The sequence below is a fragment of the Rosa rugosa genome, chromosome 6 (genome assembly GCF_958449725.1).
Source record: "Rosa rugosa chromosome 6, drRosRugo1.1, whole genome shotgun sequence".
In the NCBI taxonomy this organism is placed as follows: domain Eukaryota; kingdom Viridiplantae; phylum Streptophyta; class Magnoliopsida; order Rosales; family Rosaceae; genus Rosa; species Rosa rugosa.
The window spans coordinates 7,102,557-7,120,893 of record NC_084825.1 but is presented as its reverse complement, the minus strand read 5'-3'; the positions used below and the strand labels follow the sequence as shown (position 1 = coordinate 7,120,893).

Genomic DNA, 18,337 nt, shown 5'->3' with positions numbered 1-18,337 from the left:
AACAACACCACCACAGACGACTGAGGTCGGTCAGTTTTTCTCTCTATCTACACCACGCCGGAGAAAGAGAGAAAGAGATTGTGTGTGTGTGTGTGATATTCTCTCTTTGAAGTTCGCTGCTTTCCTCATTTCATCTTTTGCCTTAGGGACCGATTCACTGTGTGTATATTAAAAAACACGATAGAAGAACCCTTATGTGCCGATTATGAAATAAATGATCCTTCTCGGAGGGAATGTTTGAGTTAGCTGAAAGGGAATTTTTGAGTTAGCTGAAAGGGCAGAACATATAAGGATGAGCTCGGTATCAGATTATATTATGAAATTTGTAGTTTGAGGGCCACTTCAGCCCGGAAGTCGGAAGAGATGCTCATGTAACTCAAATTGACAGCTGTTATAGACAAGTTGAATATTACCCAAATTGAAAATCGTCAAAAAGATATAGACAAGTTGAATATTATATTCAAAGTACAACGTTGGGTGGAAATTAAGTATTCTTTTAGCTGGAGAGTGGAATCAAGTCCGGGCAATGAGTAGAAAATGTTGGGTGGAAATTAAGTATTCTTCTTTTAGCTGGAGAGTGGAATCAAGTCCGGGCATTGAGTAGAAAGACAGTATTTCCATCAACAACAGGCGACTCTGATTCTAAAATTCCGATTAGGAGATCGATGGCGTCAACCTCTTCTCGTCGTCAATGGAAATACGATGTCTTTCTAAGTTTCAGGGGGTTAGATACGCGCAGGGGTTTTACCCGTCATCTGTATTCTGCACTAACTCAGAAAGGAATTCTCACCTTTATGGATGACGCAGAGCTTAAGAAAGGAAAATCCATTAGGCCTGAACTTTTAGCTGCAATTAAGGACTCTAGATCTGCGATTGTCGTTCTCTCATTCAGATATGCTTGTTCGCCATGGTGCTTGGATGAACTCGTCAAGATTATTCAATGCATGAAAGACATGGGCCAACAAGTCCTCCCCGTCTTCTACAAGGTGGCTCCTTCTGATGTGCGGCACCAAACGGGAAGTTTTGAGCTAAAAAATTTACATGAAGTAGAAGTAAGGGAACATGAAGAAGTTTATGGGAAGAATGATGAGGACAGAATAAATGCGTGGAGAGCTGCTTTGACAGAGGTGGCCAATCTTTCTGGCTGGCATTTTACGGGTGGGTAAGTCCCCTTCCTCCATGCTACTCATACCTTAATATCTTTCCTTGCTAAAGTAGATATAGATATTCAATCCCATCCTTTTGAGAGCAGGATAATCTCTTTTCTTTAAAATTAACTATTCTTTATTTATGATTTAAATGGGGATTTTTCTGATGTGAGGGATGGATACGAATGGAGAGTGATGAACATCCAGTAAATTTGAGAGACTCACTAGATTAGCATTTTGCATTTACTTAATCTTGCCAAATGCTAATATTGTTTTTGCCGCTTATGTTACATTGCTAAGTTTCTAACCCACAATTTTATCAAATTTTCTCAGATATCCAACAAACCTAATTGACGAAATTGTTAATCATATACTAAAGAAGTCCGTGTATACATCTTCAAGTGTTGACAAGGGCTTCATAGGAATGAATTCCCGCATTGATGATTTATTAAGCAATTACATATGTCCGCAGCTTTGTGGGGTGCGTTTTATAGGGATCCATGGCATGCGGGGCATAGGTAAGACAACACTTGCTCGAGCTATCCATGATCAAATTTGTCAGGATTTTGACCGAACCTGCTTTCTTTCCAATGTTAGAAAAATGTCTAAAAAAAATGGCCTAGTTTCTCTTCAAGAAAAACTTCTTTCCAAAATCCTGATGGCAAAAGTTGAAAATATAGAGGATGAATACACAGGAGCTGCTGTGATAGAAAGGCGGTTGTGTAGAAAAAAGGTGCTTGTTGTTATTGATGATGTGGATCAGTTGACACAATTAGAGAAATTGGCTGGAAGCCGCAACTGGTTTGGTCCAGGGAGTAGAGTTATCATAACCACCACAGATGTTCAGTTGTTAAAGGCACATGATGTTGATGCTACATACAAGCCTAACGGATTAAACTGTGATGAAGCACTTCAACTTTTGAGTTTGAAGGCTTTTAAGAAATGTCCCCCACCAGAAGATTATTTGCATCTGTGCTACCATATTTTAGGGTATGCTCAGGGGCTTCCGTTGGCTCTCGTGATTTTAGGTTCTTTTCTGTTTGGTAGAAGCGCTGATGAATGGGCAAGTGCAATAGATAGGCTAAAGAACACACCACATAAACGAATTATTGAGGTGCTTCGGATTAGTTTTGATGGACTGGATGAAAAAGACAAAGAAATATTCCTACATATTGCTTGCTTTTACAAGGGGAAGGATAAGGATCGTGTGACACAAATACTAGACTATTGCCAGCTAAACCCTGTCATTGGTTTGAGTGTTCTTGCTGATAGATCTCTCATCACGATCTCCGACGACAAAGAACTGTCGATGCATGATTTGCTACAAGAAACAGGCTGGGAAATTGTTCGTGAACAGTCTCCTACAGATCCAGGCAAACGTAGTAGATTATGGTCTCGTGAAGACATCAACAATGTGCTGAAGAGAAATAAGGTAAGAGTTTGATAATGAAAAAAGGGTTATTATCACAAATGGTACCTGAACTATACCTCAATCTTATCAATGGTACCTGAACTTCAATTTTGATCACAACCAGTACCCGAACTTTTCGATTTCATTTTAAGTGGTACCTAGAGCCACCTCCGGTCACTATTCCGACTAAAAACGGCATGAGAGACAATCATAGTGATGATTTTTGATGATTTCAAGGGTTGCAATCATATATAGTGATGATTTTTTGGTAATAGACTTGCCTTGAACTTGTTTCTTTTTTTATTTATTTTTAGATTTGGCTTTTTTGGCCGGAATAGTTACCGAATGTGGCCTTAGGTACCATTTAAAATGAAATCGAAAAGTTCGGGTACTGGTTGTGATCAAAATTGAAGTTCAGGTACCATCGATAAAATAGAAGATAAGTTCAGGTACCATTTGTAATAATAACCCAAGATAAGCATATTATTATTTGTGTTCTGCACTTCAATTATTGTGTAGAAAAAGAAAAAAAAAAAAAAGGCAGATTTACTTGTAATCTTTTTTTTTTGAGAATCGATTTACTTGTAATCTGCTTAGGCTTTGTGTTGTTCACTTAAGCTATTATTCTTGTTTTTCCTTATCAGGGAACAGATTCAATCCAAGGCATGGTAATGGAGTTGACTGAATTACAAGAGGCTCATTGGAAGCCAGAAGCCTTTTCAAATTTGTCTCAACTTATTCTTCTCCATATTCGTAATGTGGACCTTCCCAATGGCCTCACTTGTCTTTCTAATTCCTTGAGATTCCTCGAATGGACTGGGTATCCCTTAATATCTCTACCACAAAATTTCGAAGCAGGTGAACTTATTGAACTTAACCTGTGCCACAGCAACATTGAACAGCTTTGGAAGGGAACAAAGGTATGGCTATTAGTTAATAGTCTTCTTGTTTATGAGCAAATTTTCTGCTCTGTGTGGTGGCTCACTATTTCGATTTTATGAGCAGAATTTTGACGAGTTGAAGTTCATCAAACTTTGCCATTCTCGAAACATTGTGGAGACCCCAGACCTCACAGGCGTTCAGAATCTTGAGAGTTTAGATCTTGAAGGGTGTGAGAATTTGGTAAGAATCCATCAATCCCTTGGATTTCTCAAAAAGCTTATTGTCCTGAATCTTAAAGGCTGCAAAAGTCTCGAGACTCTGCCAAGTAGAATTGAAATGGAGTCTCTTGAAATATTAATTCTTTCTAACTGCTCAAAAGTTAAGAAGATTCCCGAGTTTGTTGGAAATATGGAACGTTTGTCGTTGCTTTGTCTTAATGAGACTGCCATTGAGGAACTGCCAGTGTCAATTGAACGGCTGAGTAGCCTTGTGTCATTAAATCTGAGCAACTGCAGAAATCTTGTCTGTCTTCCGAGTACCATCAATAAATTGAAGTCTATTAAAGATCTTAATCTTTCTGGATGCTTGAAACTCGGCAAACATCAGGTAAATGTGGGGGAGATGGACTGTTTTGAGGAAACTCTTGTGAATAGTGGGACTGCAATAGAAATGTCATCTACCCATGATCGCAGAAAATATGTGAGAGGTTCAATCTTTCATGGATCCAAAGTGGTTTGGCGATCTTTAAATAAGTTCTTGCCTTCTGGGTTGGTGCAAAAAAGGAGTTTCCGCTTGCCTATATCTGGTCTGTGTAATTTAACATATCTGAACCTGAGTAATTGCAATCTTGGTAAAACAGCATTTGCCAACGAATTTGGTTACTTTCCTTCTTTGGTGACCTTGAATCTAAGTGGGAACAATTTTGTTCGTCTTCCTTCAGGCATTGGATTGCTTCCTAAGCTTGAGAACTTTAACTTGGAGAATTGCAAGAGACTTAAAGAGTTGTCGGACCTTCCATCAAATAGTATACTAGATTTAAGGGCAGATGGTTGTACTTCACTGAAATACTTGTTTGATGCATCAAATTTGAACAGATCAAACAAATCATATTTCAATTTCATCAATTGCTTCAATCTAAATGGCAATCAAGGATGCAATAACATAGCATTCGAAATGCTGAAGACATTCATGTATCAGGTACTCCCTAAGCGTGTGTCTGCGCGTTTCTGCTCATATACTTATAGACATTAATCAACTAACTACCTATCTTTTCTTGCACAGGGAATCTCTAATAACAGGGAAACTTTTCAAATTGTAATTCCTGGAAGGAATATTCCTGAGTGGTTCAGCCATCGGAGTGTTGGGTGTTCTGTAAGTGTAGCTCTACCTGCACATTCGAAAAACAGTCGGGTTTTGGGATTTGCTCTGTGTGCTGTTTTTGTAGTCCAAGAGCACCATCAGATGGATAAGCCTTATATAGATGAATTCAAGACTTTTAATGCAACACATCATCTTGTATGTTGCCTGAAGCTCGATGGAAGAGAATTGGAAGTGTATGGCAGACAGCCTGCATTTCGCTTTAGTGAAGAATTTTGCAAGGTTAAGTCGGATCACCTGTGGCTATTCTATGTATCTGGTGATAAATACTTTGGTACAAAGTGGTGGCATAACAGTTACAGTCAGTTTGAGTTCTTATTTGAAACCAGAGGGCCAGGTCTGCAGGTGAAGGATTGTGGAGTCCGTCTGATATATGAGCGAGATGTGCAAGAGTTGCGCCGAACAACCACTCAATCAAGCAGTAGGGTGTCTCCTTATGAGGATATATTGATTGATTTTGACATTCCGGTTGAAGGGGAAACCAGTGGCACTGGTAGCAGAACTTGCATGCTTGAAGAATTATAGGACTAGCAGAAATATAGGGGATCCACCCCTGGCCACTCTGAAAGACCATAATTATGGACTTACGGATCCCATGGCTGGAAATGACTCCTCTTCTGAATTTATGCAGTAATTAATTTCTGGAGCTCCCTTGCCTTCATCTTTTACAGTTAGGTGAGTCTTGGTCACTCTGTTTTTGATATTTTGCCTAGTTATTAGTGGATTCCCCACGTCATTTCCAAATGACACTATAATCTTACTTGCATAACCGATATTATTGAAGTAGTTTTAAAATAAACTGAATTGTCTCTCTGTAGTTAGTTTGATAGGTAAAGCATATAAAGCTTCTCATATTGATTATAGTTTATAAGTATCAGTACACTTGTAGGCTTGCACCATTAAGTATTATACTCTTATACCGTGTACTCATGTAGAATGGTGTGCTGTTATAGGACTTTTAAGTAACCTTGCATTGCTTCACCATTATATTTAACTTGTATGTAATTGCTTTCTGTTCGTGTTCGTGTTTGCTTTCACCATTTACGGCACGTTAGGTACCGATTCCAAGTTTTTCTAATGTAATGCACTCTGTCTTGTAATAAGATGAGACTACTGGTTTTTTTTTTTTTTTTAATTATTATTTTCTCTTACTCTGACATGGGAGAGAATGAGGCTAAAGGGGGAATTGAAATCCAAAAACTTCGATAATTTATGGTTAAAGAGTATGATATGAATAAGTTTTCTGAAGGATTTTTATGCAACAGAAATGTCTTCTTTTTCAATTTCTGGCTTTATGTATGCCCTGTCCTGTTTTGGATTCGTGAGTTTGTTTTCAACAGACGGCTCCCCTTCCTAATAGGGTGGCTATTTGCTCATTTCAGTCTGCTGTTGTGTCATTTCATAATCGAGTCGAGTACTAGTACAATAGTCCTATAATACTGCTTGGATTTCGTACATTATCATATTATAGTCACTTTATTCGTATCATTCTGTTCAAGGTATAGATTATCATGTTTCACAATTGGGGTATTTGTGATTTTAATCCAACTTGTTTACTGCTTTGGGTACAAGATAAAGTCATTTATGGGTGCATTTTCAAGTACTGATGAATCCAACTGCACTAACTTCGTGTTGTGTTCCAGTCGTGGAGTTCATAACTTAACATATGCCAAATATATAGAACATTTTGGCAATCTTCCAGAGCTTGTCTGCTGGAAGCAATTTGGTATATTACTGTTTCCCTTTACCTTACACAGTATTTGGACATAGTTGATAAACTTCCTGGATTATTCATGCATATAATTGTCTGCTGTTTGTAAAAGTAAACTCCCTTAAGCATGGTAGCTTCCAGATAATTTCAGCATTTATACTCTTGCAAGACACACGGTGATAGTGAATTCAGATACTCACAACTTCAGTTATAAATTTTCTAAACAAAATGTTGCACGTATTTTAGAGTGATTCAAGATACAATAAGAATTGAAATTTATGTTTAAATAATCTTACTGGTTTGCTGTGAACCATAGACACCAAGTATGTTTTCCTGTGACGGTTCTGCAATCGATGAACTGACTCATTATTAATTTTATGCTACTCTGTCTCTAGTACAGTTTTCTAATTGAGGAATTGCTATGTTATATGTACTTGTATGTGTAATGTAATGTGTTTTAAATTATTTACCGTTCCTTTATTAACATTATGATAATTATTGAAAAATCTCTGCAGCGACACTGCTAGCTAGGGATAGATCTGTAGCTGGGTTGATATTCATTCTGGCATCATTAATCTTGCACCCATGTAAGTTTGTATCATCAATCTCCATATGATAAAATCTGTATGCCACAGCCAAAATAGAACAGTTTAGTCTTTTTTTCATGGCTCAACAACTTTTACTACACCTTGAATCTTCAAGAATATCTTTTACATAGTTGCAAACGAATACTGTAATCCTGGTTTCAGAAAGTATTTTATCCAAGTCAAGGAATTAAATACTGCTTACTCCCTATACTTATAGGGTTTCATCGTTTCAGTCCCTGACCTTCGAATTTCACCTAAAAAGTCCCTGAACTCCCAATTTCCTCCCAATTGGTCCCTCCCAATTTATCTTCCCCTAAAAAGTCTATTATACCCTCAATTACTTAAAAAAATATATATCTTCCTCTCTTTTTTTCTTTTTTTTCTTTTTACCTCTTCTTTTTCCGGCTCTCTCACCTCCTTCTGTTCATCTCCTCATCAAGATGGTTCCAATCCACTAACCTTCAAGAGGTGAAATGAAAAAAAGAAATAAAAGAGAGAGAAAAAATAAATTTAAAAAAATAATAAGTGAGGGCATAATAGACATTTCAACAACTTTAACAGAAAATTTTGACGGCAGGGACCAATTGGGAAGAAATTGAGAGTTCAGGGACTTTTTAGGTGAAATTCGAAGGTCAGGGACTGAAACGATAAAACCCTATAAGTATAGGGAGTAAACAGTATTTAATTCTTAAATTATATCTTGCTTTTTACAGTTAAAGTTTTCTCTTTATTATGGTACTTATTCATTTTGTGTTTAACTTGGACAGCTTGGAAACTTTTGCGCTGGGCTGAACATACATATAGAGAAATGGTACATGTTTTTTGTTTAAGTTCTTGTGTTCATTCATTTCTTTTAGTCCCTGGTTAATATTTAGGTGCTCACTCTTCAATTTGAAATTTATTATATTGTTGTGATTGAAGGATATTCTAATAGTAATAAGAAAGTAAAATAAATGACTAGTTTGCGGAGCTGCGGCAATGACATGCTTAATGACAACGTTTTGTGAAATTGTAGTGTGTTTTGGCAATTTTCAAGGTTAATTGAATGTAATGAAAACCAGGACTTTTAGGGTGAACTAGAAAGGAGGCCCGCACGATGCTGCGGGTTCTATAGTTAAAAAATTAAAGGGTTACAAACTTGCAAATATAATTCTTTACATTGGTTATAAAATATTTTTGTCCCCTTAGCAATACATAGCAGTACATTCAAACTAATTACAGAAAATAGGGGATGTCCTGATTGTCCTAGCTTTTTTAAATCTTGGGGTTATCCGGCTTTTCTTGAAGTACTTTTGGTATATAGACTGTTTTTAAGAAAAAACCAAAACTCAGTATATTTTATATCAATCAGGGGTAAATATAGAATCCCACGTGTGGTAATGTAGTATATCCATACACATTTGCATCCTTATAACGAAAGTTAAATTCAACTTACTAAAACTGTGATTAATCTCTAAATCTATGTGTAAATAGGCTAGATAGAGAATTTAACATATCTTATACATTAATCAAACCACGCATGACAAAAGTCTCTCCATAATCAATTACATCTGTGTTGTGCAAGGTAGTTTTCTCTCCTGCATGCATTCACTCTTGAAAAATCATGAAGTTTCTCACAAAAATGCACCTGAATCAATTCCTTCTCATATAAACACACATCACTCGATTCAGATTATTGAACCTAAACCTAAGCCTGATCCAATTCCAATTGATGATTTGCTGAAATGAAAATCAATTACTGAACTTTGACAAACTTCATTCATCGATCAAAGCTGATGAAAACTCAGAGAGAATGCAAGTCTAAGTACCTGCCAGGCATCGTAGAAAAAAGAGTCTCTCGTATGAATTTTTTGAAACGCACTGCACAAAGAAAAAGGAAGAGAGGAGTTAGTGAATCTGCAAACAGCCTTAAGTACTGAAAACTAATTATTTCTGCATCCAAATTTATCAGGTTTACCGGAACGAAAACTCTTGTCCTAACAAAACGGAGATCAAATAATGATAAAAAAGGAAAACAACATCAAAATCCCAAAACCACATAGATCTGGGATTTGGCATGAAGTCTAAACTTCCTTAGGAGCCCTTTTTCTCTTCTTCATGTACTGGTAGTGATCCTGCCGTATCTACACAATATATATATATATATATATATATAAGCAATCCAAATCCGATTCCCACAAATACCAAAACCCAGAAAGAATTTTTTCATCAAAAAATTGAGCAGGACTCGAGTCTACCTACACCCAATCAGACAAAAAAAAAAAACATAAGCTGATCCAGATCCCCTCCAGATCCCCCTTCTTCTTAGCCAGTGCTTGCAATTATATTTGTTTCACAATTCTTACTCCATCTCTAGCCATGATGATTTGTTTCCGCAATGAAACCATTACTATCACACAATTCTGAAACCCCAGATAGCACAATAATATCCATAATTATCAAAACCGGAGATAGCCCTATGGCGAAAATAATCTTAAATTTTCAATTCTTAATCAAGAAACCCAGTACTGAAAACTTTTGAAACGCAATGCACCCAATTATATTACACTACTTCTCTTGTGATTCGAAATGAACCTTTCTCGGTGGAAGGAAGGAGATATTTGGGAAACTTACTTCCCGATCAGTTTGTTGAGAATTAATTCATAGTTTTTGTAACTTCACTGTTTAAGTCATAGATAACATTAGTTTGTTGAGAATTAAGTCAGTCTCTGCTTCTGACATTGAAGTATTGGGATCACAAAGTCTTAATCTTTTGGTGTTACTATGCTAATGAAGATTTGGGGGTATTATAGTTGGTTAACTTGAACAAAATGGAATAAAAAAGATGAATCGCCTGTTGAGCCAAGTTCCATAAATACAATAACCTCAAGTTCTCAACTTTTAAACTAAATTCAGAACATACCAGTAATACTTGATGAGACTAAAGCAATCAAAATCGAAAACCCAATTAACCCAACACCAAACTGAAATCACATTCGAACTAAATTCCACACCACCAAAACAAAAACCAACAAAAAAAGACGCGAAATTTACCTCATCGTTCCCATTTGATTGCTTCTGAAACCAATTGATTTTTAGCACCTAATCAAACAAAACGAACAACATCAAAACCAAAACCCAACTGGGTATTCCAAATTCACAATCTTTGAATCCTAGATCTACCCAGATAAAAGAAAAGGCACCTCGACTTGGGAAGTGGAACATGGGCTGTTGAAATCGTCAGAGGGATGCAGCTGAAAACAAATCAAGTAACTGAAATATTGTTAGATAATGAAAACCATCGAGATTGATAAACTGAAAAAGGGACCAGCAGAAAAAAATTCTCAAGCCAATCCTCACCTATCAGAAACAAAAGCAGAGGTTTATTAAGAGGATCCTCTAATGCATGGTCGGAGGTAGAAGCGAAGGAGAGCGAGAGAAAAGAGAAAAAAAAAAAACAAAAAAAAAAGCACAGGCTGATCATAGGCTTTTATACCTAGGGCTAATGGCATGGCTGTAAAAATGAAAAAAAAAAGAGGGCAAAACCGTAATTTCATTCATCGGCTTGGCTTGAGCCGCTACTGTTACTCGGCTTAGTAACAGTAACCATTCCACCAACTTTAGTATTATGTATAATGTGGGTAGGCAGTGCTTGCAGGGTTATTTCATAATAGGCATTGTTGTGGCCCTTGTTGGCTTTGGTCTCTTTTAAATTTAAATTGCCTTTTCTTCTGAATGTGGACTGCAGGTAGTGTTTCTTTGGCTCTTTGGTATAAGGTCTGCCTAGCTATATTTGTTAATTGTATTGCTGGTTCACTCTGGTTATAATGCTTGAGTGAACCCTCATTGGACTAAATGCTTGAGCTTTGTGTATGTAAAAATTATAGGTATTTGCAAGTTCATGTACGTCTTTATTTCTCATTTATGTTTATATATCCTGTTAAGGATGGAAATACATATCGGGTAGGCGGTGATGATGTTGACTGGGATACTGAAGATGAGCTTGAGATTGAAAACTTCACTTTATCTTCTTCAGGTAATCGGGCTCTGGGGAGGTAAACACATAATCTGACATGCAGATTTATATTTCTGTGGAGATTGACAATATAAATCTATTATGTGATAAGTTCATTGGGGCAGATGAAATACTTGCTTGCTTTGTATGTTATCAACTGTGCAAAGTGTTTCTTCACTGGATATTCTTGAAAACGCTGCATCTAATTAACTAGTAAAATGCATACGGATGATATTCAGGTTTCTTCCATTTTTTTTAATATTTTTTTTATAGAGATCTAAGCATTCCAAGGTACAAGTAACAGAATTGGACGTGACTATGGCTCATTAGGTGTCATAACGAAGTTTCTTATCTGTAGATTATTGGCTTTTTTCTTTTATTCTTTTTCCTCGAAAAGCAGTGATTGAATATCTCAAATATCAAAGATGTATCTATGGTTTTGGTGCTTTTGCTTCCACAAAATTTAGTTATCCACCTTTTCGGTTTTAGCGGAAAGATTTCAAAATTCACGCTGGCATCCTATAATCTCATGCTATGGTTCAAAGTTTAGCTGAGACTACATGAGTGGAATTAAGGTATGGGAAGGTTGGATCCAAGGTTGAACTAGAAGTATTGCATTCTATTCTACCCAACCAAACTGTAACACCCTATGGAATTCATAATGATTACTTTCTTTTTCCCATCATAGTTGCTGTTCATCTAATTGTGTTTGACTAATTTGGTTTCCCTGAGCACACTATCGTCCTCTTTTGTCTAGTTACTTTTCATGACTTCAATGAACTTGCAAACATACACAATTAATGTGTATGCACAAAAGTATACATGTATAAACAACTATTACACTTAGATGGTTATATAATCATATATATAGTATTCTCAACATGCAATTCCTTTTTATCTTCCTACAGGCTGGATCATCATCAGGACCGTCCCAAACCAAAGTTTCTGATCATTTTGTCAATATGGGATTTTCTCATAATATGGTTGCCAAAACCATCCCAGAACATGGTATGAGCACTGGACCATTTCATTCCAGTGCAAGTTTTTACTTGAAATGCTTCAGTTTAACCCTGCCCCTATTTAACACACTGGTTTGATGAGAATATCCAGGACTTGAAGATGCAGATTCAATTCTTGAAACCCTCCTCTTATATAACGTGAGTACTAGCTGGACTTCATTTGCCAATGCTTTCTTTGATGAAGATAACTTCAGAATGTGAGCTTGGTTGTGTCTGATGTGTTGTTACATATAAAACAATCTTCTGTCAAGCTTAACTTGCATGTAATGCGCATTCATGAATTTAAGTATTCACATTTTGTGTTTGCCTATAATATATTGGACTAGGTCAGTAGATAATCCATGTGGGGAGTATAACCATGTATTTTGTATTCATTCATTGTCTAATCTGTATTGCATAGTAATGCATATCCAGGAATAATAATCATGCATGATTGTTTTAGTCGGCCTGTTGGTCCGTAGCTTCTACTTTAGCAAGTCTTCTTTTGATTGCAGATGTCTCTGATTGTCTGCGTCATATATTTCTACATCATTTAAGCCTAATTTTCATATCGTATCACTAATTGTTTCGCCTTAGTTGTATTTCATGCACATATTGATATTGTCTTCTCTACAAATCTTATAATCCATATGTTTTCATTTCCACTACATGGAAGCTCTACTTCTGCTTTTGCTTTAGTGTCCAACATTGTGCCCATTTTTCCATCTTTCTTACCTATCCTTGTAAAATCAAAATGAAATTGATGAGTATAAGAGGAACAAAAAAAAAAAAAAAAATTTAACTGGCATCAAAATTCCTGGTTAAAATCTCTCTAAATTAAGCAATGGTGTTTAATGTACATTGTCTTGTGAGTGCATAATCAATTGCTATCTTGTTAGATTGTTAACCAATTGTTCAGATTCATTTGTCATTTCATGGTAGTATAATGCACATATTTATTGTTTTTGCAAGATGAGTTGGTCCCAGGTATTCCGGGTCTCATCTTCCCATACTTGAAGATTATAAGTTGTTGATGACTTGCAATAAAAGGAAAGAAGATTTTACATTCTTCTGCTTTCTTGCTATTATTTTGTAGGCTCTTGAAAGTAGTTCTCCAGAGCAACATTCTCTTCCAGAGTTATATTCTCCTCCAGAACAGTGCTCTCCTCAAGAACAGCAACAAATTGACCCGGATCTCTTTTCTTCAGGAGCATTCTAAATGGTTTGTCAGATAGCTCTGATGATGAGGTAGTTAATGTCTTGAATACTGTAGATGCCATTGGCCCTTTTTGATAAGAATCTCAATCATCCACGCCACATGATATTACATTGTTTTGCAATACCGATGGAACTTCCTCATCATCTATAGGCTAGTACATCAATTTACATGGGATTATTGTTTCATGGCAATGACACTTGCATGTTACATATGTGGACTTCACAGAAAATTAATCAACTATTTTTGGAGGTAGCCATCGATCCTACATCTGAGGCGGAGACAAAACTTTATGTCCTTGGTTAAAATGGGGTACAATGAATTGGAGGCTTCAATGGCAATAGAAAGATGCAGTATAACTTTATTTCTTTGAGAATTCTCATGTACAGATTTATCTCTATGCTTTAATTCTTTTTGATGATTGTGTTGATCTTCTGTATACTGCTATTTACTTCCTTTAGGTATATGCATATTTTTAGCTCAAAACCAAACTTCAGAAGTATAACTAGAACAATTTCATTTAGGGTCTAACACTCTGATTTCATCTTCAACGCATCCAAAAATTATATTGGTTCCTTTCTGGGTAGTCAGGAATCAGTATCACAATCATGTAACTGGAGCTGTATGGTAGGATAATCTCGTGGAACTAGGCTACAATGTTTTTCATAGCATAAAAAGGCCAGTGATTTTGGGGCCACAAAACTCCTTCCTAATATTATCTGTTGTTTAGTAGGAAATCCAACCAGGTTTACTAGTTTCTTTGACTTGGACAATAAACCACTTTCTGCTAGTTCAGTCAGTTGGTGATGCCATCCATCCTCAGTCTCTTTGTCAATTCTATATATGTTGTTTCCTATCTCTTTTTACTTACTCCTGTTTTCTCTCATTCAAACATTGCAGGTATTGACTCGTCACTTGTTGATTTTGACTGATTTCATATCAGCTGCTCAAATTTCAAAGGCAGAAGATGCCCATTTTCCTCTTCAAGAGATGGTATTATTTGTCTTTCTTGCTGATATTCAATGTTTAAATTTTGGACTAAGAATCAGTTTATCTACATATTCCTTTTCTGGTAGATCATAACTGCTGGTTCAACTGTTACAGCGTACACATCTGCTGAGTGAGTATCCTGAGAAGAACTAAAAGGAAACTTTATGAATCTCCATTGCTGAAAAGGAAAAGGACCATGGGATATGGAAACCAGATCATAGGGGAAGATGCTGATGCAATTCATCTCCCAAATCCAATGATTAGGTTTAGGACTCCGGCTGATCTCTGTCAAATCCCACAGGACCTCCTTATTTTTACTATGAGAATGTGGCCTTGACTCCTAAAGGAGTTTAGGAGCACAATCAATAACCCGCTTTTTGTATGATGTGAAGCCTGAGTTTGTTGATTCGAAATATTTTTGTGCTGCTGCAAGAAAAAGGGGTTATGTTCACAATCTTCCAATCAAAAACAGATTTCCTCTCGTTCCCCTTCCACCACAAACTATATTTGATGCATTTCCCATGACAAGGAGGTGGTGGCCTACTTTGGGTGATCGGACAAAGCTAAATTGCTTACAGACTTGCGTTGCTAGTGCAACAATTACTGAGAGGATCATGAAGGCTCTTAAAGACTATGACGACGATGAAATCCCACCTGAAAGTTGTTGTGCGGAAGCGTAACAAACAAGGTATTGATATGAATTCAACAGTAACAAACAAAGCAAAAACACCTAATAAACAAACCACAAAGAACACCAAGATTTATAGTGGTTCACTCAATCAGTGTGATTGAGCTACATCCACTTTCGGAGCCGGCAAGATATTCCACTATGATCAATTTGGAGAAACATACAATTAGAGTTTATGAACAACTCTCACTACCCAAATCCCCAATACACCCAAACCTATTAACTCTCTCTTTAGCCAAATAGAGAAGAAGAAGAATTCTTACTTCTCATATACAATACTTAACAACACCAACAACTAAGCTTAAGAAGCTTCAACTATGAAATTGCTAAGTCTCCAAAGAAAGAGGAAAAACTCACAGAGTATTAAGGATGGCTTTCAATTTATGTTTCTCCCTTCTCTTCACTCTGCTCTCTCTGTTTCTCCTTTTTCTGCTGCTGCCGATATGGGAAATATATTACCCACACTCTCTCTCCAGCTCTTTCTTCAAAGCCGGATGCTTTCTACTTTTCTTCTTTTGCATGTTTTCTTTTTGACTTCTCTTTCTCTTTCTCTACTTTCTGCCAACTTCATTGTCTTCATATATATAATTAAAGCTAGCACATGCTTGGGATATATTCCATTCCTTTCGGCTGCCATGTCTTCAAGTGAAGACAACATCAACAATCTCCACCTTGGCTTCACTTGATACAATAATATCACAAGTAGAATATCACATACCAATTTGCCGCTCCGACATCCCCGTAGGGAAGATCAAATGCTACGAACACCAATCAAGTTCAAGCAATGCTTGAACTTGCTCAATGGAACTGGTTTGGTCAACATATCAGCAGGATTTTCTTCAGTTCCAATTTTCAGGAGCTCTATATCACCATCCTCCACCAGTTGACGAATCTTGTGAAATTTGACATTGATATGTTTAGTGCGAGCATGAGTAACCTGGTTCTCTGCCAAATGAATAGCACTCTGACTATCACAATAGAGATCCACATAATCTTGAATTATTCCCAAGTCCTCAAGCAAACCACGAAGCCAAACTGCTTCTTTTGCACCCTCTGTTACCGCCATGTATTCAGCTTCTGTAGTCGACAAAGCAATAGTAGATTGCAAGTTCGACTTCCAACTTACCGCTCCACCAGCAAGAGTAAACACATAAGCTGTAGTAGATCGGCACTTATCCAAATCACCTGCGAAATCAGAGTCCACATATCCAACAACACACTGACTCATCTTATCCTGCTGAAACACAATTCCAACATCCACAGTACCAAGAATATACCGTAGAATCCATTTCACTGCTTGCCAATGGCTTTTACCTGGGTTATGCATATATCTGCTCACCACACTTAAGGCCTGTGAAATGTCAGGTCTAGTACACACCATACAGTACATCAAACTACCAACAGCACTAGCATAAGGAACTTTAGCCATATATTGCATATCATCATCAGTGCTAGGAGACATAGAAGATTTAAGCTTGAAATGAGAGGCAAGAGGTGTACTTACAGGTTTAGATTTATCAACCATGCCAAACTGTTGTAGTACCTTCTTCAAATATTGTTTTTGTGACAAACAAACCTTGCCTTTGGATCTATCTCTTTCAATTTCCATGCCCAAAATCTTCTTAGCTTCTCCCAAGTCCTTCATTTCAAATTCACCACTCAACTGTGATTTTAATTTTTCAATTTCCACCTTGCTCTTAGATGCAATTAGCATATCATCAACATACAAGAGCAAATAAATGAAGCTCCCATCATGTAGCTTGCGAAAGTAAACACATGGATCATACAGACTCCTAGTGTACTTCTGACCAAACATAAATTTATCAAACTGCTTGTACCACTGTCTTGGAGACTGTTTCAAACCATACAATGATTTATGCAATTTGCAAACCAATTTTTCCTTACCAGCAACTTTAAAACCATCTGGTTGAGTCATATAGATCTCTTCTTTCAATTCACCATGTAAAAATGCAGTTTTGACATCAAGTTGTGCTAACTCAAGATCAAACTGTGCAACCAAGGCTAAAAGAATACGAATAGAAGAATGCTTCACAACAGGAGAAAATACCTCATTGTAGTCTATTCCTTCTTTTTGTGCATAGCCTTTAGCTACCAATCTAGCCTTGTACCGAGATCCTTCCTTTTTAGCAAATACCCATTTGCAGCCAATTGCTCTCTTCCCATGTGGTAACTGAACCAACTCCCAAGTCTTGTTCTTGTGAAGAGACTTCATCTCTTCATCCATTGCTTTTTCCCACTCTACACTATCCGCATGTATCACAGCTTCTTCATAGGTAGAAGGAATTTCTTCTTCAGTAATTGGAAGTGCATAAGTTACCATATCATTTAGCCAAGCTGGCTTTGGAGCATTTCTTTTTCCTTTTCTAAGTGCAATAGGTCCATGTTGCTGTGGAGACTCTTGAGCTTGAGCCTCTACTTCAATACTTGAATCTTCATTTGTTGAATCATCTGGCTCAACTGTAGGACTACCTGGATCAATTGGAGTTTCATCAACTTTTTCTTTAAACTCCACCTGCTTCAAACTCTCTATGGTCATCTCCTGTTTTTGAGAATCAGTCTGTTCACTCTGATTAACCATAACAGCCTCATCGAATGTCACATCTCTGCTTACAATAACTTTCCTCACATCTGGACACCAAAGCCTAAATCCCTTCACACCATCATTAAATCCCAAGAAAATAGCCTTCTTGGCTCTCGGATCAAGCTTGCTTTCCCTGACATGAAAATAAGCAGGACAACCAAAAATATGTAAGTAATGATAATCAGTAGCAGGTTTTCCAGACCATACCTCCATGGGCGTTTTACCCTCATTTGCAGCAGTAGGCAACCTGTTGATGAGATGGCCTGCATATGTAACTGCCTCAGCCCAAAACTCTTTGCCTAATCCAGCATTAGACAACATACATCGAACTTTCTCCAGTAAAGTACGATTCATGCGCTCTGCAACCCCATTCTGTTGTGGTGTCTCTCTAACTGTGAAGTGTCTCACAATGCCCTCATCTTGACATAACTTCAAAAATGGATCAGACTTGTATTCACCACCATTATCTGATCTGAGCCTCTTAATTTTTCGACCTGTCTGAGTCTCAATCATCTTCTTCCACTTCACAAATATATCTAAGACTTCATCTTTATGCTTCATGGTGTACACCCATACTCTTCTAGAGAAGTCATCAACAAAAGAGACATAGTAGTGTTTACCTCCCAAAGATGCAGTTTTGGTAGGTCCCCACACATCTGTGTGAACATAGTCTAGAGCACCTTTAGTCTGATGAACTGCAGTACCAAACTTCACTCTAGTCTGCTTTCCCAAT

General features: G+C 37.1%; 2 protein-coding genes, 1 long non-coding RNA gene and 1 pseudogene across 7 annotated transcripts in view; 3 read left to right on the top strand and 1 right to left on the bottom strand.

The window, feature by feature from the left end:
* Window positions 1-13,816, top strand: part of LOC133713436 (TMV resistance protein N-like) — a 77,731-nt gene extending 63,915 nt beyond the window's left edge. Inside the window, exons 8-9 of the mRNA XM_062139466.1 lie at window positions 12,221-12,271; window positions 13,581-13,816. The gene's annotated coding sequence lies outside the window, so the exon portion shown is untranslated. The remainder of the gene's footprint in view (window positions 1-12,220; window positions 12,272-13,580) is intronic.
* Window positions 630-18,337, top strand: part of LOC133713438 (disease resistance protein RPV1-like) — a 68,793-nt gene continuing 51,085 nt past the window's right edge. Inside the window, exons 1-9 of one of the 5 annotated variants that reach the window (XM_062139469.1) lie at window positions 630-1,162; window positions 1,482-2,580; window positions 3,204-3,479; window positions 3,565-4,638; window positions 4,723-5,493; window positions 6,462-6,544; window positions 7,045-7,116; window positions 7,884-7,927; window positions 11,041-11,073. In XM_062139469.1, coding sequence (XP_061995453.1) covers window positions 666-1,162; window positions 1,482-2,580; window positions 3,204-3,479; window positions 3,565-4,638; window positions 4,723-5,343 — 3,567 coding nt within the window. In that variant the 5' untranslated portion in view covers window positions 630-665 and the 3' untranslated portion in view covers window positions 5,344-5,493; window positions 6,462-6,544; window positions 7,045-7,116; window positions 7,884-7,927; window positions 11,041-11,073. Of the gene's footprint in view, window positions 1,163-1,481; window positions 2,581-3,203; window positions 3,480-3,564; window positions 4,639-4,722; window positions 5,494-6,461; window positions 6,545-7,044; window positions 7,117-7,883; window positions 7,928-11,040; window positions 11,074-18,337 lie in introns of those variants that run through there. The other 4 variants (XM_062139474.1, XM_062139471.1, XM_062139473.1 and 1 more) reach the window with 4 other exon arrangements.
* Window positions 8,532-10,596, bottom strand: LOC133713445 (uncharacterized). Its single transcript, XR_009848013.1, has 4 exons — window positions 10,456-10,596; window positions 10,299-10,368; window positions 10,150-10,197; window positions 8,532-8,976 (listed from the first exon to the last, which is right to left on the bottom strand). It is a non-coding gene; the product is annotated as an uncharacterized LOC133713445 (long non-coding RNA).
* On the top strand, window positions 11,671-14,994 carry LOC133716140 (DNA (cytosine-5)-methyltransferase DRM2-like; annotated as a pseudogene).